At 37.8% G+C, this 27967-nt stretch overlaps 1 protein-coding gene across 2 annotated transcripts; it reads left to right on the top strand.

Moving 5' to 3' along the window:
* Positions 1 to 1732: 1732 nt before the first annotated feature.
* ERGIC3 (ERGIC and golgi 3) lies at positions 1733 to 27967 on the top strand. Of its 2 annotated transcripts, none has more exons than XM_070744965.1 (13): positions 1733 to 1849; positions 7758 to 7828; positions 10042 to 10129; positions 10788 to 10907; positions 11670 to 11763; positions 14004 to 14169; positions 15019 to 15076; positions 20375 to 20406; positions 21762 to 21858; positions 24304 to 24368; positions 25499 to 25635; positions 26010 to 26065; positions 27514 to 27967. In XM_070744965.1, exons 1-13 carry the CDS (start codon positions 1762 to 1764, stop codon positions 27591 to 27593), a joined length of 1152 nt encoding a protein of 383 aa, XP_070601066.1. In that variant the 5' UTR covers positions 1733 to 1761; the 3' UTR covers positions 27594 to 27967. The 2 variants fall into 2 exon arrangements, with proteins under 2 accessions (XP_070601066.1, XP_070601067.1); XM_070744966.1 differs by having other exon boundaries at positions 1737 to 1849; positions 10788 to 10874.

The following is a 27967-nucleotide window of genomic DNA, read 5'->3' as shown; positions in this document are numbered from 1 at the left end:
TGCTCAAAAAAATAAAGGGAACACTCAAAGAACACATCCTAGATTTGAATGAATGAAATATTCTCATTGAATACTTTGTTCTGCACAAAGTTGAATGTAACTTAGTGGACCCAAATCAGCATGGTTTTACTGAAGGCAAATCATGTCAGACTAATCTCATTGATTTCTTTGACTATGTCACAAAGGTGTTGGAACAAGGTGGTGCCGTGGATATTGCCTATCTGGACTTCAGCAAAGCCTTTGATACGGTTCCACACAAAGAGCTGATAGATAAATTAGTGAAGATTGGACTTAATCCCTAGATTAAGGGATTTAGGGGTAGTGATTTCTGACAGTCTCAAAATGGGTGAGCAGTGTGGTCGGGCGGTAGGAAAAGCAAGTAGGATGCTTGGCTGCATAGCTAGAGGTATAACAAGCAGGAAGAGGGAGATTGTGATCCCCTTATATAGAGCGCCGGTGAGACCACATTTGGAATACTGTGTTCAGTTCTAGAGACCTCACCTACAAAAAGATATTGACAAAATTGAACGGGTCCAAAAACGGGCTACAAGAATGGTGGAAGGTCTTAAGCATAAAACGTATCAGGAAAGACTTAATGAACTCAATCTGTATAGTCTGGAAGACAGAAGGAAAAGGGGGGACATGATCAGAACATTTAAATATGTTAAAGGGTTAAATAAGGTTCAGGAGGGAAGTGTTTTTAATAGGAAAGTGAACACAAGAACAAGGGGACACAATCTGAAGTTAGTTGGGGGAAAGATCAAAAGCAACATGAGAAAATATTATTTTTCTGAAAGAGTAGTAGATCCTTGGAACAAACTTCCAGATGTGGTTGGTAAATCCACAGTAACTGAATTTAAACATGCCTGGGATAAACATATATCCATTGTAAGATAAAATACAGGAAATAGTATAAGGGTAGACTAGATGGACCATGAGGTCTTTTTCTGCAGTCAGTCTTCTATGTTTCTATGCACAACAGCATGTGAATTTGATTGTCAATCAGTGTTACTTCCCCAGTGGACATTTGGATTTCACAGAAGTTTGATTTACTTGGAGTTATATTGTGTTGTTTAAGTGTTCCTTTTATTATTTTTTTTGAGTAGTGTATACAGTATAAACATCGTTATACCTACAGTATGTATACTACAAATAGCTACTTGACAAAATAAAATAAAATAAAATAAAATAAAATAAATAAATAAATAAATAATCCTTTGCTACTCTACACTTAGAGAACTTCGGCTGCACAGCACACATCTTAGTAACTGAACTGGACATTTCAGGGACCAAATGACCAAACGCCCACTATAAACGTCCTTGGGGGCTGCTTGAAAAATGCAAATGGAAGCTCCGGAAAGGAAAAAAAAACCTTTAATGCTAGTATATCATTTATATAAATTAAGGGAATGATTAGAAAGAAGGTGGGTTATTATAACCATCCTAATTTCCCCATGTCTGAACATTAGAAACAAATAACATTTGCACACACACATACACTTAGATCCGAGTTAGACAAAACATTCGCCGTCGCGCAACCCAAAACATCCATTTACTTAAAGCGTCTCAGAATTGCTCCGTTTGGGCGACGGGATGGTTACACACACACACACGCACCACGCAACCAGGCTTTCCATTCCGACAGAGAGAGAGAGCGCGCCCCAGCACCTGTCGCCACCCTCTCGCTAACTAACGGGGAGGGCGGGGCGAGGGCCGGAAGTTCGTCGTGTCTTCTGGTTCGTGGGTGGGGGAGTGTCCATCATGGAGTCGCTCCGGAGGCTGAAGCACTTCGATGCCTTCCCCAAGACGCTGGAAGATTTTCGGGTGAAGACCTGTGGCGGCGCTTTCGGTGAGGGGCCGCCGGCTGCCCGAGGGCTACAAGGGCTCAGGGCTGCCGTTGGGAGGGAGACGAGCGGGCTGCCTCCAGGAGAGAGGCTCCTTGCCTAGTTCCAAGTGGTCCTAAGTTGAAGCATAGTGTGGTTTCTTGCACATGCAGACAGGATCGGCGCAATGTTTCTATGTGTTGCACCGAGAAGAGTTTGGCGCATTTGTTACCTTTGGGGTCTTGGGGATTTTGTTTGTGAAGTTGGACCTTTCGCAGCTTGGTGATCGGGAGCGAAATTGGGATAGTGAAAAGTATCGAGGCTGAACTTAAATGTGATTTTTAAAAAAACTTCTGTGTTAGCTTCATAGACATAACGTTTTCTCCATGCCCGCTGCAGCATCGATTCCGAAGGCCGTATATGTTATTATATGTGCATTGAATGTGTATGTGAGAAAATCGTTTTAAAGAAAATCCAGGTTAGGCAGTTAGTGTTTCTATTTATTATTATTTTTCAAAGCACAGAATAGCCAGGATTGTGAAGTGATTGCTTGGAACAGCTTTGGTACCACTTGCTAGTAAGGAAGGAGCCTAAATATATTTTTGTAGCAATCTAATGAAATGTTGACCCTCTTGAGAAAAAAAAACCCAGGTTCACTAAACCATCTTATTCATTGCTGGAACATCTGGCAAAGGTTGAAAGATCTAAGTTAAAAATAAATCTAATTTGCCATATGATTCTAGACTGGAGAAAGTACAATGAAAAATAACTTTCTTCAGTCTAGAATCATATTGTGGATTAGATCTGTTTTTAATTTAGATCTTTCAGCCTTTGTCAGATGTTTTGTGTCATTTAATGGTCAGTAAAAATGCAAGAAAATATGTCTTCCATTGAGGACTGGTAAAAGGAGTAAATGCTATAGCAATAGCATTTGGACTTAAATACTGCTTCACAGTGCTTCACAGCCCTCTCTAAGCTGTTAACAAAGAGTAAGTATATTGCCCCCAACAATCTGGGTCCTCATTTTGCCCACCTTGAAAGGATGGAAAGCTGAGTCAACCTTGAGCCTACTGAGATTCGATCTGCCAAACTGCTGGCAGCTGCATTATAACCACTGCAAAACCGAGGCTATCTTATACAGTAGAACCTCGACATACGAGCTGCTCTATATACGAGCATTTCGAGATGCGAGCTAGGAGGGGAGAGATATTTTTGTTCTACTTACGAGCCCAAATTCGGGATACGAGCGCTCACCGCCTGTCCCTGTCAGCGGCCCAGCCACCTTCACCCGCCTGGACAACCGCCAGAGGGGGTCCTCCGGAGGGGCGCATGGGGAAGGGCTTGAGCCGCCGCCTTCTCCTTTCCCCGTGGGAGCGCCGCACCTCTTGTCTGCCCGGCCTGAGAGGCACGAAACCGGTGCTCATGCCGGGCGGCCCGCCCGGAACGCCAGCAATGCCGCCGGGCCGATTGCTGAGCGGGGGCGGGGCACGGAAGGAGGCGAAGGCGAGGAGAGCGCTGCTAACTGCAGGAGCCCCATCCCGGACGGAGCGGCCTGAGGGGGCCGGTGCGGCGGTGCCTTCGCCTCCTTCCGCGCCCCGCCCCCGCTCGGCAATCGGCCCGGCAAGACCTGCCTCTGACTCATCCTTCTTCCTGAGAGTTCCCTCGCGTATGGTTTGGGATGCCGGCTTTGGCGGTGTTTTCAGGACTTTTCGCCCCGCTTTTTCCCTACGCCTCTTCCCTTCTGAGATGTGGGCAGCGCCCCCGGGCAAACTTCTACAAGATTCTTGCAGTTAGCAGCGCTCTCCTCGCTTTCACCTCCTTCCGTGCCCCGCCCCCCGCTCGGCAATCGGCCCGGCGGCATTGCTGGCGTTCCAGGCAGGCCGCCCGGCATGAGCACCGGTTTCGTGCCTCTCAGGCTGGGCAGACAAGAGGTGCGGCGCTCCCACGGGGAAAGGAGAAGGCGGCGGCTCAAGCCCTTCCCCGTGCGCCCCTCCGGAGGAGCCTCTCTGGCGGTTGTCCGGGCGGGTGAAGGTGGCTGGGCCGCTGACAGGGACAGGCGGTGAGCGCTCAGAGGGGGCACAGCCCGGAGCGAGACTTGGCCTCCGCTGCAGCTGCTGCCTGTCTGCTTCTCTCTCCCTCCTTCCCTCTCTCTCCTGACATGCATGGCAAAGGTGCGGGGAGGATCGGGAGGCTCAAGCCTCCTTCGGTGGTGGCGGCCGGTTTCTTATTTTTGGGCTTGCACGCATTAATCGCTTTTCCATTGATTCCTATGGGAAACAATGTTTCGTCATACGAGCTTTTCGACTTACGAGCCTCCTTCCCGCACCAATTAAATTCATAAGTCGAGGTTCTACTGTAATGGCTTTCTTTATCATTGCTCATTTTATTTTATTTTTTATTTTTTAAAATATTTTATTTTTAAATGCACAATACAAAAACTAAAATCAAAAACAGAATATAAACACATTCAAAGAAAGAGAAAAAAGGGAAAAATATATAACAGAAGAAAAACAAAAAGAATTTTAGAATTACAAAAATAAAATAAAATAATTGGAGATATATTGCTCATTTTAAAGTACAGTAATCTATACTCTTGTAAAGTAACATAAAGATGAGACAAAGAATCAGAATTGATCTTACAAAGATAATGAATGGATGGATGCTTTTTGGTGATTCCACTGCTTGTTTAAAATGCAAATGTTCTGAAATATTACACCACAAAACTATTTTAAATCTTTTAAAATATATATGAAGAAATACATAATATCTTTTAGGAGTATTTTTTTTACTATATAATGCTTGCCATAATTTGTTTTTCACTTGTATTGATCCAAGCTTTTATGTATTTGTCAAGAGGTATGTGTTTCTGAGCTTTTTGCTGCTAGGATTCAGCACCACTCCTTTAAATATGTGCTTGTAGACAGGTAACAATGAAAAAAATGAAATATATGCATTGCTTTTTAAGCGTTCCTTTGAAAACGTAAGTTGATTGCTGCTGCTGGCAAATTTCAGCTGTCCTTTGGGACTTCTTTAAGGCTCAGAACACTGTTCATTAGACTGTGGAGATCAAAAATCAACAAGACAAAGGAAAACTTTCAAGAAAGCTTGCATCCTTCTTGTAAGAAAATAATATCAGTCTTCCATGGAGAATGAACATTTGCATACAAAAGTTATAATAATATCTTATAAATAATCATATAAAAAGTATACATTCTATTGTATAGCTTTTAAAAATTATGTTGAGAATAATGGCTGGTTGTTTAGCATATGAATATTTAACAATTTATTAGGAAGAGAAATGAATATTCCCTAATATTTTATTTTTTTACTTTTTTAAAGGCCTTGAAAACTAAGAAGGGACTTTTCGCCTGATTTTTTATTTTATTTTGTTGGTATAGTATAAGCATTGCACCATATTGCATCTGAATAACATAAACATGTTTGTTTTACCAAATGATCCTGCATTAGGAAGTTTCATCAGGCATTTACTTTTCCACATGCAGCTGGAGTGCAATATATATTTTTCACATGTTTTTTGTATACATTGTTCCTATGAATATAATATTTGCATATTAAAAAAATTATACAAGGAATTATTTTTCAGGTTTATTTATTTTATTTATTTATTTATTCGATTTTTATGCCACCCTTCTCCTTAGACTCAGGGCGGCTTACAACATGTTAGCAATAGCACTTTTTAACAGAGCCAGCATATTGCCCCCACAGTCTGGGTCCTCATTTTACCCACTTTCGGAAGAATGGAAGGCTGAGTCAACCTTAAGCCGGTGATGAGATTTGAACTGCTGACCTGCAGATCTACATCAGCTTCAGTGGCCTGCAGTACAGCACTCTACCCCGGTTATATGGTACTACAGTCCAAACTAGTTAGTTTAATTATTTCTTGGATTGGTTCATCATTCCAAAATTTAATATTGATTCAAAATTTTATTAGAAAGCTTTCTTTCAGAGGTGTGTGTTTTTTGGGGGAGGTAGTCTGCTAATTTGTTGTACCTAAAACAGCTGTTATGTTGCCAGGGTTTATTCCAGCTACATTTTAATGGACTAGAATTCAGGGGTGTCAAACTGTCAGTCTACGGGCTGGATGCATCACATACATGCCACCCCCACCCCAACTCTGTGATTGGGAAAGACGTCACAAAATGTCAAGTGAAGACAATGTGACACAACGAGTTTGATACCCATGGACTAGGTGGAAAGCTTTGTATTTTAAATAAAAAGATGGTGTTGAATCCTTTTTTCTGAACAAGGAGTTCCATAGAAGCCAATTGGTTTCCTGAAAAAAAATCTTCAAATTTTCATGCATTTTTACAGTGCTAGGTATTTTAACAGGAAGCACTAGGTGATCTGCAAAGGGCCTAGGCCAGTGATGGTGAACCTATGGCATGTGTGCTACAGGTGGCACATGGAGCCATATCTGCTGGCACACAAGCTGTTGCTCTAGCTCAGCTCCAGCACGCTTGTGAGTGCTGACCAGCTGATTTTCGACTTGCGTGGAGACTCTGGGAGGGTATTTTTGGCTTCCAGAAAGCCTCCAGGGAGCAGGGAGGGCATTTTGCCCTTCCCAGGCATTGAATTATGGGTGTGGCCACTCGCATATGAACAATAGTGCAAGCACGCTTATGCTTTTGGCACCCAAGGGAAAAAAGGTTCTCCATCACTGACCTAGGCCCATGATGGCAAATCTATGGCACGCATGCCACAGGTGGCACATGGAGTTATATGTGCAAGCCCCAAGCTCAGCTCCAGCATGTGTGCATGCCGGCCAGCTAATTTCCAGCTCACACAGGGGCTATGGGAGGGTGTTTTTGGCCTCCTGAGAGCCTCAGTGGGGAGGGTGTTTTTACCCTGTCTAGGCTCCAGGGAGCTTAGGGAGGGTGAAAAATGGTCCTTCTGGGCTCGCTGGAAGTCAGGAAATGGGGATAGGGAGTCATGTGCACATTGAATTATGGGTGTGGGCAGATGCGATAGAGCACACACACATGCTTTCAGCCCCTGGGAAAAAAATTGTTTCCTAGCACAGGCCTAGGCAGTTACTCCAGATGATTCCCTGCATGATTTCTTCAGTAAACTAAACATACTTCTACTGTTATTTTCTTAAAAGATTTTCATTATCGTTTACTGTCAGGAAAGTCATAGTGAGAGCCCCTGTTGGTATCCCATATATCAGTGTTTCCCAACCTTGGCAACTTGAAGATATCTGGACTTCAACTCCCAGAATTCCCCAGCCAGCATTCGCTGGCTGGGAAATTCTGGGAGTTGAAGTCCAGATATCTTCAAGTTGCCAAGGTTGGGAAACACTGCCATATATTGATACTCTGTTTTCCCCAAAATAAGACATTTTCTGATAATCAGCCCAAAGGGGCTTTTGGGTGAGTGCCTGGCAATAAGGCCTAGAACTTTTTTCAGAATTCTAAAAAATATAAGACAGGGTCTTACTTTGGGGAAAATGGCACATGTAGAAATATACAAAAATTGTTAGGGAGATGATGATGTTGATGATGATTTGCAATCCAAAATTACCGAGAGTGAATTAGACAGCCATTTAAATTTCCTTGAATAAATTTTAAAAAATGAATAAATAAAAAATTGATCAAATTGTATGCTGCTCAATTCTCAACGATTTTGGGTGGCTCATAACAAAGAAGTCGCAATAAAATCAGTAATACATAGATACATGTTCAGTAATAGATCAAATGCTTTGTGATGCAGAGCACTTCCGGCTCAGTTCCTGGTATTTCTGTAGAATGGGAAAGGTCTGTTTGAAATTATAGAACAATTGTCTGTCGGTATAGATCAATCATTGATCTGTCCAGTTAAATACTTTACAGCTTCTATGCTCAAATGTTAATACAATCATAAATTTATGAGTTTTAAGATATGACAACATGTAACTTTTCCTTTCTTCATATACAGTAACTGTAATCAGTGGACTCATCATGTTCTTCCTGTTCTTCTCAGAGCTCCAGTACTATCTTACAAAGGAGGTAAATGAGTCTGTTTCTTTATTCTTGTCCTATGATACACATTTCTGAATATAAACATTTGATTTATTCGTTAGAAACAGATACTGTATTAGATATGACCAAATGGATTCAAAGTTCCCTACTTGCCCTATGAAATCTAGGCAGCTATGGTCCAGTTATTGTCTTTCAGGCTAATTTATTCTGCAAGATACCTCGAAAGATAAAAGGTAGATCAAATACACCATTCTGAAAGTGGGATAAAAAAGTAAATTTTGCTTTTATAGTCCATTTTGAGGACTTATATGAGCAGAGAGTATACATTTAGTAAATATTTTAAAGCATAGGTATACCACATTTATGTTGAAATTTGTATATTTGTATTATACATATTATTAAAATTAATGTAGTTGAAGTCATTAACTGCTATTCTCCCATTGCATTTTTTTGCTTGCCTCTTTTGCTCTCATCTAATCAAAGGAAATACAGTAATACCTCGTCTTACGAACCTAATTGGTTCCCGGGGGAGGTTCGTAAGGCGAAAAGTTCATAAGGCGAAACATTGTTTCCCATAGGAAACAATGAAAAATGAATTAATGCGTGCAACGGGAAAACCCCCGCAAAAAAACTCTGCCGCCCGGCTGTTTCAATTGAAACAGCCGGGCACTTCTCAGCGTTCTCCCAATGCCGAACCCGGAAAAAGTTTGGGTTTGGGTGGCTGCTGAGAAGCCCCGCCGCCCGGCTGTCACCTTTTGAAATAGACGGGGGTCTTCTCAGCGGCCTCCCGAACAAACCCGGAAGTTCGGGTTTGGCGTTCGGGTTCAGGAGGACGCTGGGACGCTGGTACGCTGTTTCAAAAAGCGACAGTCAGGGGGCGGGGGCGGGTTCGTAAAATGGAAAACGTTTGTAAGAAGAGGCAAAAAATATCCGAACCCCGGGTTCGTATCTCGGGTTGTTCGTATGGCGAGCGGTTCGTATCATGAAGTACCACTGTATTACTTCAGGTTCCTATATTTCTACCTTAATATGACTGTTGTGCCTCAAAAGGTTTCTTTTCTTTTCTTTATAACAGGTGTCTTGAAAGATAAAAATTGTGTGTCTCCTTCTCACTATACTGTAATATGTTGCAGCTGAATTCCTTACCTCATCTCCAGATATGTTGGGCTACAGCCCTGAGGTGTACAGAATATTGGCTCTGCTTTCTGGTCTTTAAGGGACCAGTCTAAAATCAATTTCTTCACTTTAGATTTCCAAAATCCATAACTAATCCTCTTTAGTTCTTTGAATATGGGATGCTTAAAAGCAAGCTTGTTTTCAAACCACTTAAGCAAATAAAAAAAAAAAACTCCTGATGGATTTTTGAATTGAATTTATTTATTAATTTATTCAATTTTAATATGACAGAAAATATCAGAAATATCTTTTGGGTCTCACTTTTGTTGAATTCTCTCTTTTTTTTAGAAACGTTATTGATTTTCAATAAAAAGGCATACAAACTTACAAACATTTAAACACATAGTAGGGGTTACAATTACCCCTCTTTTCTTGAAGTCAATTTTTAATACAGAAAAAAGGGTAAAATCTTAAATCTTTAAATCAAACTAATATTCTAATTGAAAAGAAGAACTTTGTTTATATATTCTAATAAACATAAAGTTAAATTGATAAAAAAGAAAAACCAACAACACTAACAACAACAAAAAATATCAATAACATTTGATTATATTCATACTTTTGTTGAATTCTCATGGAGTCTGTTTTAAAATTACCCCATCAAATAAGATGGGAGATCATAAAGTTGTGATTGTAAGATTGTCTTCACTAAATAAAGAAGTCATGTGATATCATTCTAAGCAATGACAATCTTGGTCTCAATTGCCAATATGTGAGCCAGTTATTCCTTGAACACTTTGCAAGGTGTAGCAAATACTGTTTTAAAAACAACAATAAAATTTAACACAGGATGGTAGTATTAAAACTCCTGGAAAAACAACCATGTTTTGAATCTGCTTCTAAACTAAAATAAAGAAGGAACTTGCTTTAAATCTGGTGATAATTTGTTCACTAATATGGACATTGTCATGGAGAAATCTGAATTGGTGCTTGATGTCAAACATATCCCATTGTGTCCTATTGATTTAAGAAGGCAGCAAAATGTATGGAGAAAAGTGATCTTGTAAGTAGCTTAGATCTAAGCTATAAATGATTTTTTACTTGTTTATTTTCTTTATCTTTAGATTCACCCAGAATTGTATGTTGATAAATCAAGGGGAGATAAGCTACGAATAAATATAGACATTGCTTTTCCACATATGCCATGTGCTTGTGAGTAAAAATTATTGAATTTTGCTTTTTAGTTAATTGAAATGATGGAAAATGGACACTCCTTGGCTTCACATAATATTTTATAATATTTTAATTAATCTTCTTAGGAACAAGTGTCTGAAACCTCTGCAAAGCAAAGTAAGATTTTACCTAAAATTAAAAGTAAAATCTTAAAAGTAAGATTTTAGTTAAAAGCCAGTACGGTACTAGGCTTCTTTAAAATCAAGATCACACAAAGTGTTAGTACTACTTTATGATGCCTCCATAAAGGTCCCTTCCAACTCTGTTATTCTGTTAAGATGGGTGCTGATTACAAGGTAATAGTATTGAAGTGGTAAAAGGAAGTACTACTATCAAGGGTTCCAGACATAAACAATAATTAGATATAAGTAAATGTTTTTTAACCTGTGGCATACACCCTTTCTTGATTTTCAGTAACTCATGTATTAGTATTGATTCAGAATTCTTCCTTTAGATCTTAGAGCTAGTATGATTATTGACGTACATTGACTTTTGATTGTCCCATCTTCTAATTCTATATTCTATAGTTTTCAAAAAAAACCTTCAGTGTTCTCGTTAATGGCCCAATAGATATGTTGTGTACTGTAATTGTCTCACAAGAAGTCAGTTTGGAACAGTGTGTGTTTGTTACTTACAGATTTGAGCATTGATGCAATGGATGTGGCTGGAGAGCAACAATTAGACGTTGAACATAATCTCTTCAAACAACGCTTGGATAAAGATGGCAAGCATGTGACTCCAGAAGCAGAAAGACATGGTAGAATAGATATACTGTTCCAGTGTGGGAGCAGTATTACAGACAAGATGGTAACACTGGGTTTAGTTTCATGACATCTGATTTTCAGGGTATAAAAGTAACAGACTGGCACAAGTTTCTATTGTGGCCAGATATTTGATACAACTAATAGAGATGGACCAGTATTAAGAGCCATGGTGGTGCAATGATTACAATGCAGTATTGCCAGCTAATTCTGTTGACTGCCAATTATCAGCAGTTCGACAGTTCGATTGTCACCGGCTCAAGGTTGACTCATCTTTCCATCCTTCCGAGGTCGGTAAATGAGGACCCAGATTGTTGGGGGCGATATGCTGACTCTTTAGAGAGGGCTATAAAACACCGTGAAGTGGTATATAAGTCTAAGAGCTATTGCTATTTGTGATGTTTGAGTATGATCTACACCAGGGTGTCAAACTCAATTTCATTGACGGCTGCATAAGGGTTGAGTTTTGACCTCGAAGGGCTGGAGTAGAGCTGGCCAGGGTGGGTGTGGCCAGCTCGACATCACTTGTGTTGGGGGCACCTGGGCTGATCCACATGCTGTGCCAGTGAAAACGGCGCTTGAGAGCCCATTTTCACTGGCAGAAGTGTTGCGGGCTGGTTTTTTGCTGTTTCTGTTTCCAGGGCTGGATCTAAATACTATGGGGGGGGGGGTCTTTGGGCTTTGGATTTGATATTCCTGCTCTACACAGATATGCTTAGTCATACAATACTTTTATAGTTGTTATGCCTTTATTTCAGAATTAGGAAAAGAAGAGGAACTTTTCTTTGATCCAAATTCATTAGATCCTGAACGCTGTGAAAGCTGTTATGGAGCAGAATCTGAGGATATCAAGTATGTTTTACTTTTCCTACTAAGACTTGAAAGCAAAAATGGTTTGGGGAGGGAGATGCACAGCTATATCATTTTCTGAACTTATTAAGAACAATTAAGCTTGTGGTTGTTACATAGAAACATAGGAACATAGAAGATTGACAGCAGAAAAAGACCTCATGATCCATCTAGTCTGCCCTTATACTATTTCTTGTATTTTATCTTAGGATGGATATATGTTTATCCCAGGCATGTTTAAATTCGGTTACTGTGGATTTATCAACCACATCTGTTGGAATTGTTTGTAGTTTCATTGATATTCTTCCATGTTTTCTTGCCTAAAACATCATATGGGTTTACTGGGCCTTTCCTTGTTAATAGAGGATAGGAAATGCATTTCAGCCAACTGTTTTTCCAGTAATAGCAGACAGATTGAATCTGAAATTAATGGAATTTTCAGCCACTTAATTTGGGTTTGGATTGAAACACTGGTTTCACTCCAGGGCATAGTTCCCTCTAAGCTGAGCAGTGAGCAATCGCTCACTTAAAAATCATCATCAACTCAGAGTTTTCCAAACCTGCCCAGAAGCCGAGAGGGAAAGAGTGAGAGGGAAGGAGAGAGAGAGGAAGAGAGGAAGAGAGAGAAACAGATAGAAAAAAGAGAGGAAGGAAAAGAGAAAGAAAAAGAATGGGAGTAAGGAAGAGAGAAAGAAAATCAAAATCTAGTTTGAAACTAGCTCAACTATTTAAGTGGCATTTTGATATTGATAGAGTTGCCCTATTATGAGCTCACTGTTATAGACACACAGTATTTGTTTGTTTGTTTGTTTGTTTGTTTGTTTATTTTTTTATTTTTTTATTTATTATTTCTGTGCCGCCCAGTCCCAAAGGGACTGCCGCTCAGACACTATATTTTTCTGCCCACCCCAAAAAAAAATTAGAGGGAACACTGCTCCAGGGTAAACCCTTTTAAGATCCCAAGGCAGATAGATTGCAAACTCTGCAATAATAGTTTTGCCTGAAACAAAGCTGTTGGGTGGAAGTCTTTTATTGCATTATTTTCTTAGGAAGATTACTTGCAGGTATTTGTAATAACTTGTTAATTGCAACAGTAACTTACTATGTTTGTGCCGTCTCCCAAATATAGTACAATATCCCCTGTCCCTATAAGTTAGCAGATGCGAAGTCTGTGTTCCTGGAAGTATGAGGGGGCGGCATACAAATCTAATTAATAATAATAATAATAATAATAATAATAATAATAATAATAATTATTATTATTATTATTATTATTCCTGTTTAATTCCTCATCTGGAGAACTAAAAGAAATCTATTTTCACCATAGGAACACTTGCTTTAGGATTCTAAGCTATATTGCTCCTCAGACAATCAAGCAAAGCGTTTTAGATCTTTGAAATGCTTTTTACTGAGCCAGGAATAATCAAGAAATTCCAAACTATCCAAAGCTCTTTGTCAGGTGGCACTTCCTATAATATTTAATTGGATGCTCAGGCCCATATTTGCTTCTGTCACCTACTTTAGAAAACAGTTGTGTATTGATGTCACATTTTCTGTCTCCAATCATTACCCAAGTACAGGTAGTCCTCGATTTAACAGCAGTTCATTTAATGACCACAGTTACAATATCACTGAAAACATGACTTGTTTTCATGCTTACATCCTTTGCAGAATCTCCATGTGGTTGTAAATTGAGGACTAACCTGTACTACTGTGATGGATGTCTTAACTTTCTCTGTGTCTCCCAGGTTCCATATGTTTTGGAAATGCCGTGACAGACATCTATAGCAGTCCATCTAATATTTTCAGTTTATACAGGACTATTAACTTTCTGAGGAAAAAACCCTGTGACAATCATATTTTTCAAGTTTTGTAATGCTGCTGTATGTGATAGAGCAGTGGTTCTCAACTTTTCTAATGGCGCGACCCCTCAATATGGTTCCTTAGGTTGTGGTGACCCCCAGCTATAGGTCTAGCACCAGTTCTCCCAACAGAGCTTTAAGCTGATTGGCAGGAAGGTCAGAGAGTCACCCCCACTGTAAACGCCTGATTGGTCGGATTGTAAAAATATGTTCCAAGGCGCCAGAATAGAAGCTTTAGTTCTTAGCACCATGGGAAATGGTCATTAGTGCCCCGAAGGGGTTCTGACCCCCAGGTTGAGAACCAATATGATAGACCAAACTAGATTAAACTTTCCCCCCTCTATTTCTAATGAATGTGTTATGCATGTTGTTTTCTGGCAGATGCTGCAACACTTGTGATGATGTGAGGGAAGCCTACAGGCGCCGAGGGTGGGCCTTTAAAAACCCAGATACTATAGAGCAATGCAAGAGAGAAGGATTTAGCGAGAAAATGCAGGAGCAAAAAAACGAGGGCTGCAAAGTGTATGGCTTTTTAGAGGTCAATAAAGTAAGTACGGCGATTTTTATCTTCGTTTTGCTTTGGCATTTCACTCAGCGCAAAAGGTTGATTGTGCTAAGTAGAAGTTTAGTATGTAGATAGTCCTCAACTTATAACAGTTCATTTAGTGACCATTTGAAGTTACAGTAGCATTTTAACAAGTGAATTATGACCATTTTTCACACTGATGACCATTTGCAGCAAACGGTCGCATGATCAAAATCCAGATGCTTGGTAACTGGTTGTGTTTATGGGGGGTTTTGTATCCCAGGGTCATGTGATAACCTGTTGCCACCTTCTGACAAGCAAAATCAAGCCAGATTCACTTAACAACCAAGTGTGACTTGGACAGAATATCACATTTCTTTAGCCATTGAAACTTTCACTATGAAATCATTTTTTTTACTATTCAGTACAATGGATTGTTTCTGAGTATGTGCTCATCAGTAAGAATGACATTGAGTTTAAACATAGGCATATGTTTGAGACAGGGCCTCTATTCAGTGTGCAATTCAGTAAAAAAAAAAATTGCATTTAAAATGAGGATGGGGTATCTTATACAAGGGCTATATATGACTAGTATATTGAACATTTTTGTCAAGTTCAATATAGCTGTTGTTTACAAATGAAAACACAAATGATTTACATATGACACTATTTAAAATGTTAGAAGCATCTGTTCAGATTCCATTTCAGGCAAAGGTATTTATTCAAATTTTTATTCATTTCGGACCAAGGTATTTCAGGTAAATATTCAAATAAGAAGGATTTTCTTAATTTAAAATGACACTTTTCAAAGTTGTTGCTGTTTGGTATAGAGAACTATATAAGTGAATGAGATTTGGATTTATCTTACAGGTAGCTGGCAATTTTCATTTTGCACCAGGAAAAAGCTTTCAACAGTCTCATGTTCACGGTAAAGTAACATATGCATTGAATATCTTACAAACTTCCCTGCCTCCTTCCTTAAATTTTAAGATACATTAATTGATTTATGATGCTTATATATTATGAGTCCAGTTACTACACAGTGGTTGTCATGAACTCTAGCAGTATAATATCATTCCTGGAATGTAGAAGAACTAGTAAGAGGAAATATTTCAAAATACTGTTTTCATAAGAAGAAAAAGCTTGTAATATCCAAAGTGTTCTCACTCTTTTTCTTCTCCCCCCCTTCTCTGTGTACATATACACAACGTACACACAAATAGTTTCTTAACATTTCCTTCTATACTAGAAATGCTATAAGTACAATTTTAAAGGCATTCAGATGATATGAACATCTGTTTCCAATCTTTGCAGGACTGATTTAATAAAATATGTTTTCAACATATAGAATAGAATAGAATTTTATTGGCCAAGTGTGATTGGACACACAAGGAATTTGTCTTGATGCATATGCTCTCAAAATATCAACATACATGACATTCAGTACATTTTAGATCAAATAAATGTTGGATATTTGACACTGAATAATTCATATATAATTTAAAGTAACAAACAGGTTTATGATTTAAAGATCTGCACATGCTCAGCAATTTTATTGCAGCTGTTGCCCTGTACTGTAGTGCTACTTTCTTATATGGCATTTGATTTTCTTCATGAACCTGTAGATATTATTGGTTGGATTGTAAGCTAAAACTGAATAAATAAGCTAATCCTCTTCAAGAGGAATAAGGGCTTTGGCTTCTGCACAAAGTTTGCAAATTTACTTGAACACTCTATGTATAATATTTTCTTCAAAGTTGAGTCAAATTCTGTGTTGGCTACTCTCCATTATAGTTTTTCATTCCTGTGTGAAAAGTTTCTTTGGCAGTACTTTATTCATTTTTCTGATGTTTGACATTGTTAATTCCAATTGCCTGCAAAAGGTAGAAGATCTTGGTCAAAAGTATTTAATTCTTTATTTGTGTTCTAAGAATTTATTTTCTAAAAAGAATTAAATCAAAATACACTAAGTAGGATAGCATCTCTATAAATCTGTGGTTTATTATCTGTTACATGCAGTCCTAACTGAATTAGGTAATGTTCAAACATTTGGAAATATGCATGCATGCTGTTTAAATTAAAGTCTTGTTGATCTATTTTATTTGCTAATTCTGTACTATCTATAATAAAGGGGGCTAATTTCTCGTATTAAGGCTTGGTAATACTTAAGGATTTGATCAAACTGAGGATGATATTTAATATAGTATTTTTGGTTCAAGGATTTGGGAATGGGCATTATATGGCTATGATGTTTCATTAAAATATTCCATTTTAATATTCCATTAAAATATTGAGGTTGTTTTGATGACAATTCTATTCTTAAAAAACAATTTCCCTGAACATTTAGAGGGTCTGCTACTACTTATCATTTCTAATCTATTGAATCACACAAATTTTCATATACAAGCTGTATATATGTGAAGTAGTAAGGCTCCCTTCAAACTTTCTGTAGAATATACATAAAGGACAGAGATAACACCATTACAAAGTTAGCAAACATGGCTTTGAAGAGGATGTATAATAAACAGTATAATTTAAGGTAAACTTTGTAGAGGCATCAATGTTATCAGTTATCAACTTCTCACACTGCATTATATACCAAGAAGAATAAATTGTAATTTTTATAAAGTTTATACATCAGAAGTATTTGGCGTCTATCATTCAAAGAATTGGCAGGCTCGTCCCATAAACCTAACTCTCAATATCAAATCAAATCTTTAAAAATGTATTTTTATTTAAAATTTGTATTTAAAATTTTATATTGGCATGATTGGTTTGGTAGGGTCTGGCTGTTATGCTTTGTAGGTTTTGTGTTTTTATAGTGCATTTAAAATTGAAATATGGGCTGATTTGTTTGTGCATGTTTTAGTACCTTGCTGATGTTCAATGTCAGAGAGCAAGTTTAGATGTAGGCTCTATCAGCTTTTTTATTGAAACATAGTAGTTCTTTTCTTCCTTTTTTTTCTTCTGTTGTTGCAATGTAATAAAGTTATTTATTTAAAGGCAAATGGTCTGGTGGTTAAATAGTCCAATAGTAATGATGGTGATAATGTCTTGGTGGTGGTAGTTACTGAAAAGCAACAATTTACTGCTTATTATGCTTTTATTTTGCTGTGGAAGAGAAGGAAATGATATTATTATTATTATTATTATTATTATTATTATTATTATTATTATTATTATTATTTAGATTTGTATGCCGCCCTTCTCCGAAGACTCGGGGCAGCTCACAAGATACAATATGAACAATGCAACAACAAATATAATTAATTAAAAAATTACAAACTAATTACAAATATCCTTGCATGCCCCATCTCTCCTAAGAGGCAAGGGCCTGGTAATAATTACTTCACCCTTCCAGACCTCTAGCATCAGCAAGATATTACTGTACTTGGCTGACCACGGAAAATCACATTAGAATGTTTTCGTCTTTCTTTTTGTTTCGGGAAAGAGAAAAGTTGTTTGAACTTCGTCATAAGTTGACAGCTGGCCTCTTAATACAAGCAATGCCCATCAATTGCATTATTTTAATCTTTGGTGGGTCGAACCCTCAGAACATTTTAAGCTTTAAAATGATTGACAGTGCTGGATGGTGCTGGATGATGTGTGATTCATCCTCAAATTAGATGGCAAGGAATTGAGGAAGAGCAAAGTTAATTTGGCCATTTTGTGTTTGTGATACAATTACATTAAAGCCCTTGGGATAGTTAGTTGCTGATGCTGCTATGCAGGAAAAGAACATCTGAAGCAGCAAAGAGAAAATTACAGGGGCAAACCTGGAAGAGAAGAAGCATGGCCATGGGAAAGTTCAACATTAAAAGAGCCTCAGTGGTGCAGTGGTTAGAGTGCAGTACTGCAAGCTACTTCTGCTGATCACCGGCTGCCAGCAGTTTGGCAGATCGAATCTCAGTAGGCTCAAGGTTGACTCAGCCTTCCATCCTTTCAAGGTCGGCAAAATGAGGGCCCAGATTGTTGGGGGCAATTACTCTCTGTAAACTGCTTAGACAGGGCTTGTAAAGCACTGTGAAGCAGTCTGTAAATCTAAATGCTAACTGCTAAACATAGTAAAAGGTGAAATGAACTAATGACACCCCGACATTTCAGTGATTAGTGAATCAAATGTACTGAAATTTGATACTTTCAATCAGATAGTTTTATTTATTTATTTATTAAATTAAATGCTGCCCATTTGTGCTCTCCAAACTATTGTGGGCAGTTTACAGTATAGTATGATTGTATTATTTAGTGTTCAAAACACAAATAAAGAAATAATAGCCTTGTTTTCAAGTCTGGAAAAATATAGCAAAGATCATCCTTGAGTACAATGCAGCCAGTATCTAAATAATATCAATTAAATTTTGCAGACAACTCTTTAATATAACAATTAGGCAGCCACTGATGCAGAAGAAGGGGTGTCCTCCATAGTCAAATTCAATCTGAAGTTGACTGAAATTGCAAGCAAGATGTGTTATGCTCAGACTCAGGAATGCCAGTATTGGAAATAGTAGCTACCCAAATATTCTCAGGAAGAGAAATGAAGCAGGAGAACCTCTTTTCAGTTTTTTGCTGCTTTAATTATTTCTTCACTACATCATATCGATACAAGGACAAGGAAGAGCTCAGTTTTAACAGCAAAAATGTGGTTAGAAGCTTTGCAACAGATCATGAATTGCTCGGGTGCAAGTTCTAAGTCAACTAAATTGAAAGAAAAAGTCAGCTTCCAAAATATGATCTGGATCACGTACCCACTATTTTTAAGGAGAACATTAGGAATCACATTGAAGTCCTGAACCTCATGGACAGGGAACCAGAAGAACTCCGAAATAAAATCAAGGAAGCTTCCAACCTCAAACTGATATGCTAAAGAAGATGAAAATGGAAGGAATGTACTGAAATTCTGAATAGCAATGATGTCAATATCCTGGATACCTATTTACAACAACTTGATAGCATAATAAAAAATTCTGGATGGAACCAACTTGAAATGTTCCAGTGGAGCAGCGGTTAAGGAAGCAGAGAGGAAGGAGTGAAGCTATTCTCCAAAATACCTGAGGGCAAGACAAGGAAAATGGATGGAAACTAATCAAGGAGAGAAATGACCTAGAACTAAGAAGAAATTCCCTAACAATTATCCAAACAACTTGCCTTCTGAAGTTGTGAATGCTCCAACACTGGAAGTTTTAAAAAAGAGATTGAATACCCATTTGAAATGGTATAGAGTTTACGGCTTAAGCAGGGGATTGGAATAACTCTGCTATTCTAGCATTCTGAATGGGGTTGGATTGCCCAGTCATAAAATAGAATATTAATTGTTTTATGCACATTCTATTTTATAGATCAATGAAACCAGTTTCACACATATTTTAAAAATATATGTTTCAAATGCTTTATACTTTGCAGAGAGCTAAGTACTATTTTTCATGGGCAGAAATTCCTATTATAAATAGTAGACATCTATCATAGTCTCTGCATATATGCACAATATTTACATTTGCTACTGCATAATATGAGAAGCAATAATTTTGAAAATAAACATCACTATTTATGATTTTCCAAATGTGGCTTCAGTTAGATATTATCTTTGCATTTCATCTTCCTGCTTCATTGGATACATTCTTTTATAATGCCTTGATCAAATCCTAAATAATTTATGTTACAGTAACGTTTCATGAATTTAGTTGCTAAGTGGAATGTTTAAACAATTTGTATCTAAATATTCCTTTATTAAGACACTTGACATTAAAGAGAATTTTTATGTATATCGTAGATCCTTCTTAAATAAAGGACCTGATTTCTGAAATAAGTATTTTACAGAATAATGTACAGTATAATTACAACTATGTTGGGATAAATTCATGGAAGGTTTTTTTCCTTTTTAATTTATCCCGAATGAGTTGAGGCATCAGTGTAGGCTTACTTTTAACAGTAAAAAGATTGTGAAATTGCCGAGGAGAAGATAGCTTAGGGTCATAATGGAAAAATTTAAAAGATTTACATGCACACTTACTACTGACAAGCTATTTATTTGATTTGGTTATTTAAATTAAATTATTTAACTTATTTATTTAAGCTATTTCAGCTTAAGATTACAGTATATTGTGATTTTTACTTGGAAATGCTGATTCTAAAAAAATCAACTTATATATATATATATTAAAAATGCAGAATTGTCTCCTACAAAAAGGGCTTGCTCCAGTAACTTTATGTGTTGTCTGTCTTTTTGCAGTTCATGATCTCCAGAGTTATGGACTTGACAATGTAAGTTCCCTAGGAGAGCTTGTATCTGAGCTTTCTATTAACATTGAAAGGGATAAGTGATCTACCAATTGTGCCTTTGTAGAAAATTTGCCTTATATTACTGTGGCATCTGTAGAGACTAACAACTGTAGGGGGAATAAAATTATTCAATTTAAATTGTTGTAATGTTCATTATGCAATGCATTCATGCTTTAAAAAAAACCCTACCCTCTCTCCTTTTGCTGGAATTGTTGTCCTCTTTGACAGAGGACGAAGCTCACAGAGCACAAAATCTCTTTCTTATGGCTGCTCTTTCCCAGGAGGGAGTACAGATGTATAATTGCTGGGGGAGAGCTGCACTGCTTCTGCCCTCGGGTAATGTACACACAGGAATACAGAAAGGAAACAATATTAGCAGTTCTGACCTGGCATAAACTGGCACAGGTGCTAAACACTTGTTGTTCCAATCCACAAAGAGGGAAGCCTATAAAATGCATGTGTGTATATCCCAAGCACTGGCTGGGAACTGATGAATAACAAGAGTTATATTTCATCCATGATATGAAATGATACCTATGTTATAGAATTCTGTATTGGCTGTGTGATTGGACACACAAGTAATTTGTCTTTGGTGCATATTTATTTATTTGGTCAGATTTCTATGCTGCCCTTCTCCGCAGCCGCAGGGTGGTTTTTTAATTATTATTATTTATTAGATTTGTATGGCGCCCCTCTCCATAGACTCGGGGTGGCTCACAGCAATAAGAACAATATACGGTAACAAATCTAATAATTAAAAAACTAAAAAAAACCTTATTTAAAATAAAACATACACTCAAACATACCATGCATAAAATATATAGGCCGGGGGAGATGTCTCAATTCCCCCATGGCTGATGGCAGAGGTGGGTCTTAAAAAGTTTACGAAAGGCAAGGAGGGTGGGTGCAATCCCAATCTCCAGGGGGAGCTGGTTCCAAAGGGTCGGGGCCGCCACAGAGAAGGCTCTTCCCCTGGGTTCCGCCAGACGACATTGTTTAGTTGACGGGACCCGGAGAGGGTCAACTCTGTGGGACCTAACAGATCGCTGGGATTCGTGCGGCAGAAGATGGTCCCGGAGATATTCTGGTCCAATGCCATGAAGGGCATGTTCTTATTACAACAATAAGAATAAAATACAATAAGATATAACAACTGCATATGTTCACAGTGTACATAAAAGAAAATATACATTTGTCAAGAATCATGCGGTACAGCACTTAATGATTGTCATAGTGTTCAATAAGCAATCGGGTATGAATGGCCCCCAGCCTGTTCCGTCCATTCTATTTCTGCAACACCTTGATATTTTGGCACTTTGTTTCTTTGCTTGTTTCAGATAAACATAACACATATTATCAGGCATCTTTCATTTGGGAAGGATTATCCAGGTCTTGTGAACCCACTTGATGGAACCGTTGTCACAGCTCATCAAGGTATTGGTTTGAAGCAGCCTTTCAATCTAAACTGGTAAATAAAGGTGATAACCAGCACAACATTTGTTTACTGTTATCTATTAAGTAAAATAGATTTGGTTAAACTAAACATTTTAATTATAAAAATGGAGCTTGGTAACTTTTTAGCAGAACCATAGAAATGCAATTTTTCCTCCCTTTTTTACTTCAGACTAAGAAATATATGCCTAAACCACCCTGAGTCCTTTGGGATTGGGCGGCATAAAAGTTGAATAAATAAATAAGAAAGAAAGAAAGAAAGAAAGAAAGAAAGAAAGAAAGAAAGAAAGACAAACAAACCATATCCTCTCTTCTTTCTCCTTGTTTTCATTACAGTAACAATGTGGATAGAGCTAGGCATTAATAGATATTCCCCAATTGCATAGTCTTCTTTACAGTACTATCTTTTAATTTCTTTTTAACTTCTTCAGTATGTTTGAAGGGGACAGCAACAAAAAAAAGAGGAGTTTGTCAATCTTATTAGGTGATTACTTTAAGGAAGGACTCCTGGCCCCAACCTCTCATTTTACTCTCTTCATATGTCATCTTAGTTTTATTAATTGCAGATCCAAGTTGTAATAATAAAAATAATTGTATGATTGAGAGCCTCCTGAAATTAATAAAAATTCATAAAACGCCACCTCTACAATGGCTGGTGCTAATCTATTTCAAATTCTTGCTGAATCCTAAATCATTGAAGTTTTAAAATTTCTTGAGATCTGTGTAGAACACAGAACATTCCAGAAATTAACACTGTTTTGTACATCCCTCATTTTTGGATGTCCACAGTAGATGGCAGCACCTACAAACTTTGGTTTATCTGAGGAAAGCTAAGCAAGGTCATACCTGATCAATACTTGGGTGGGAGACTATAAATAATCTCAGGATTATTAACTGAGAAGTCATAAAACATCCAGGAAGAAAATGGCTACATAAATATTCCCACATAACCACCAGGAATCTATGTTAATTAATTCTAAAGGAAAACTTGGAATTTTCAGGCAGCAATGTAATAAGATGTGTGGTAGTCTTTTTTGATATTGAGTAGAGTTTCACAAGCTGTGTGAAGAGAATGGGAAGATAAGATCCTGGTGGATTTCATGCTCAAATCTATCTATCTATCTATCTATCTATCTATCTATCTATCTATCTATCTATCTATCTATCTATCTATCTATCTATCTAATAGATTTGTATGCCGCCCCTCTCTGTAGACTCGGGGCAGCTAACAACAATAAAAAGACAATAAGAACAAATCTAATATTAAAAGTAATGTGAAAAACCCCAATTTAAGAAACCAATCATACATACAGACATACCATGCATAAATTTTATAAGCCTAGGGGGAAGGGAATATCTCAGTTCCCCCATGCCTGACGACAGAGATGGGTTTTAAGGAGCTGACGAAAGGCAAGGAGGGTGGGGGCAACTCTGATATCTGGGGGGAGTTGGTTCCAGAGGGTCGGGGCCGCCACAAAGAAGGCTCTTCCCCTGAGTCCTGCCAAACGACATTGTTTAGTCGACGGGACCCGGAGAAGGCCAACTCTGTGGGACCTAACTGGTCGCTGGGATTCGTGCGGCAGAAGACGGTCCCGGAGATATTCTGATCCGATGTCATGAAGGGCTTTATATTAATGCCAACCAAATCACTGGGTGAGTTCTATTGAAGTCAAATTTGGTTACTTATACTCGGCATGAGCTATTCCGTGTATTTGTATGTGAGAGCTGGTGCTGCAGTCCATAGAAAAATGTTTTCAGTTTTTTTGAGTCCTTGTATGGAACAATGGTTTGGGTTTTGTTTTTGATTTGTTTTTGTTCCAGATACAGTGGCCCAGAATGCATTTTCCAGTTAGAAATGGTTGAGGAGGAAAAGGGGAAAAGTCACTCTTGGTTTTCTGTGCCAATAATGTATGTGAGCATCCCTGGCAGTCAGGGTTTTCCGTTGCAGTGGGATGTGCAAACACTGATGCAATTGTGGTGGTTGTGGAGAAGCAGGGAAGGAAAGGTATTTGGTGATGGGGTAGCTCAGTGTTTTCCAACCTTGGCAACTTGAATAGATTTGGACTTCAACTCCCAGAATTCCCCAGCCAGCATCCGCTGGCTGGGGAATTCTGGGAGTTGAAGTCCATATATCTTCAAGTTGCTTTGGCTGGAAAACACTGGGGTAGCTGACAATATAGAAGCAATTAAAAAATGGGGTGATGCAAACCAGCTTTGTTATGCCCTGTAAAATCACTCTGGGATTTCTTCCAATTTTATGTCAGCTTGAAGTTGGAACAACCACAATGATCCCCCCCCCCCCTGCTGAAGCACATTTAATCCCAAAAAATCCAGCAGAGATATTAGACACCATTACAGCATTTGTACTGGGTTCAAAACACAGCATATTTTCTGTTTCACCTGTTACGATTTTATTTTGTCTTTCAGCTTCGATGATGTTCCAGTATTTTGTAAAAGTAGTTCCCACAGTGTACATGAAAGTTGATGGCGAGGTAAGAGCTGAATCTTGTCTTTTCTTTAAATAGTTTTGTTTAAATTTGGTCAAGTTCAACATTAGATGAACAGTCTTTTATTCAGATTCTATTACTGGGGGTTTTTTTCCTTTTACATATCCCCCCACCCCAAACCTACTGTGTGAGACACAGGTGGAGAGGTTACAGAATGAAGGAGAGTTCAAATTTTCAGCAGAGTCCTTTCTGGTGAGAAGTGACCTGCTATATTTAACTGGGAGTGCAAAGATAGCATTCATAAATACAAGATAGAAAATGAGAAGCAATTCTACATATGTTATTATTAGCCCTTGAATAGTAGGCTTAGGGTCTTCCAAAATATGAATCATAGGTATTTTTGAATTTTTGAAAAGAGAACGTTGGATTGCAGGGTCACTGTTACTATGGTTTCAGTCTCCTTGCGTACATAAAAGAGAAATGAATGACATGTAATTCAGAAGGCTTCTACTTGAAGAATATGCAAAGCCATATGCAATTAGCTGTATTTTTCTTTTTCTTTTCTTCAGTTTGGATGACGCCTGACCCTAATCCAGTGTTTTTCAACCAGTGTGCCGCGGCACACTAGTGTGCCGCGAGACATGGTCAGGTATGCCGCGAAGCTCAGAGAGAGAAAGAAAACAAGAGAGAGAGAAAGAAAGAAAAAGAGAGAGAAAGAAAGAAAGAGAGAAAGAAAGAAAGAGAGAGAAAAAGAAAACAAGAGAGAGAAAGAAAGCAACAGAGAGAGAGAAAGAAAGAAAGAAAGATAGAAAGAGAACAAGACAGAGAAAGAAAGAGAGAGAGAGAAAGAAAGAGAGAGAAAGAGAGGGAGGGAAGGTGGGAGAGAGAAAGTCAGAGGGAGGGAGGTAGAAAGAGAGCAAAAAAGAGAGGAAGTAAGGGAGAGAAAGAAAGGATGCAGAGAGAGAGAAAAAAGAAGAAGGGAGAGAAAGAGGGAGGGAGAGAGAAATAGAGTGAAAGGGAGGAAGAGAGAGAAAAAAAATTGTCCAAACTTTTTTTAGCCCCACCCCCCACCCCACTCAATGTTCCCCAGGGGTTTGTAAAATGTAAAAAATGTGCCGTGGCTCAAAAAAGGTTGAAAATCACTGCCCTAATCAAGTGTTTTAACATTTTTGTAGATGGTGAGGACAAATCAGTTTTCAGTAACAAGGCATGAAAAAATAGCTAACGGACTAATTGGAGATCAAGGTCTACCTGGTGTGTTTGTACTATATGAGCTTTCCCCAATGATGGTGAAATTAACAGAAAAGCACAGGTGAGAGATTCCCAACATTAGCCTGAGTGTGAAGCAAAAACAACAACAGCTCATTTTCCCGTGACAAAATTTCATTTCATGTGTCTATAGAAACCATGTGAAATGTGTGATGCATATAGATAAATAACAAATGTGCTTTCTGGAAGACACTCTTTGAAATAGTATCAACAGATCCAAATTGATCTATGTATTTATTTTATTTATTTATTTATTTATTGGATTTATATGTCGCCCCTCTCCGCAGACTTGTCTGCCTATAAATGTAGTCATAAATGTAATTAACGAAATGGCTTTAAAAAAACAATTTTCTCACTCATTTCAATTTTTGCCTTCATAAATATATATTAACCTGAAGAATGTTTTTCCAAATCCAGGTCCTTTACACATTTTCTCACAGGCGTCTGCGCCATTATTGGAGGAGTGTTTACAGGTAAATGGATTTTTGTGTTCAAACACTTAAATTGTTTTCTATTCATTTTGAATCTGAAATTAGTTTGTAAATCTTTTGACCAATACATCATACATTAAGGGCATTTTCAAATCAGTTCTGCTACAAGACTTCAGAATTGCCATGATGGATGGAAATAAAATGATAAATAGGGAAAATTGTGACAGTTGCTTTTATTAATAATATAATTAATAATACAGTGTTCCCTCGATTTTCGCGGGTTCGAACTTCGCGAATAACCTATACCACGGTTTTTCAAAAAATATTAATTAAAAAATACTTCGCGGTTTTTCCCCTATACCACGGTTTTTTCCACCCAATGATGTCATATGTCATCGCCAAACTAATATTTTTTGCCACGGCAAATAAATAACAAAAATAATAATTGTTGTTAATAAATAATTATGTTTATAAATATCAGGATCACTAAGTGTCTTATTCAATGATGAGTACCAGTAATAATGGTGAGTAAATGGTTGTTAAGGGAATGGGAAATGGTAATTTAGGAGTTTAAAGTGTTAAGGGAAGGCTTTTGATACTGTCCATAGCCAAAAATGGTGTATTTACTTCCACATCTCTACTTCGCGGAAATTCGACTTTCGCGGGCGGTCACTGAAGCTGACTTGTAGATCTGAAGGTCAGCAGTTCAAATCTCATCACCGGCTCAAGGTTGACTCAGCCTTCCATCCTTCCGAGGTGGGTAAAATGAGGACCCGGATTGTGGGGGCAATATGCTGGCTCTGTTAAAAAGTGCTATTGCTAACATGTTGTAAGCCGCCCTGAGTCTAAGGATAAGTGCGGCATAAAAATAGAATGAATGAATGCGACTTTTCGGTGAAATCACATTCACCATCATCAGGCTGAAGTTTTAAGCTTCGTGTTGCTGTAAATATGTAAATATTCCATATTTACAGCAACACGAAGCTTAAAACTTCAGCCTGATGATGGTGAATGTGATTTCACCGAAAAGTCGCATAGACATGCAAAATATTACACAGGGCAAAACCCGAACTCAGAACAATCTACATACATATACCCGTGAAAATCTACGAAAACAAATATATATATATACACACACACACACACACACATCTGTGGCTTTTACTTGCTATACAGTTTTTGAAAAAGTATGACTCCTGATTGATTCAACAAGATTAAGATTTATATGCTGCCCCGAGTCTAAGGAGAGCGGTGGCATATAAATCTAAATAATAATAATAATAATAATAATAATAATAATAATAATAATAATAATAATAATAATAATAAAAATCAACATGGTTAAGAATGTACTACCCTACAAATAGAATTTAGAAAAATTGCCAGCAGGGCTCTTTTTATTTTCTGGCAATATTGCAGGAGGTTTTTTTTCTTTTTTTTCTATATGGGCTAAATAAACTGACCTTCCCCCCCCCCCCCCCTCTTTTCAGTTGCAGGACTCATTGATTCTTTGATCTATCATTCAGCTCGAGCCATTCAGAAGAAAATTGAACTTGGAAAAGCTACATAATTAGTATCTACAAACCTTCCTAAAAGACTTGAATAAATGAAAAATAACCCTAACATCAATGTCCAATATGAATGTGCCAAGTGAAGATAATTGGAACTTTGAGAAGAGACTGACATTCCAGTCCTGGGACAAGTAAAAGAGGGATTAAATTTAAACATCAATGTTTGTGGCTGTTAAAACATTTCTGTTTTAATATTCACGTTAATCTGTTGGCATATATTTCAATTTCTATATTCCAAAAGAAAACGCCATCCAGAATATACACCACAAGAACTTCTATATGTCTAAAACTAGTTATTTCTAATTTAATTTGTATTTAGTGATACTGTAAATTGTGTGGTTGAAATAAATTCTCAGGAAAATGTTTTACTAAA

This window comes from Erythrolamprus reginae, chromosome 3 (assembly GCF_031021105.1).
Source record: "Erythrolamprus reginae isolate rEryReg1 chromosome 3, rEryReg1.hap1, whole genome shotgun sequence".
NCBI classification, from domain to species: domain Eukaryota; kingdom Metazoa; phylum Chordata; class Lepidosauria; order Squamata; family Dipsadidae; genus Erythrolamprus; species Erythrolamprus reginae.
This window is presented reverse-complemented; position numbering and strand designations above follow the sequence as displayed.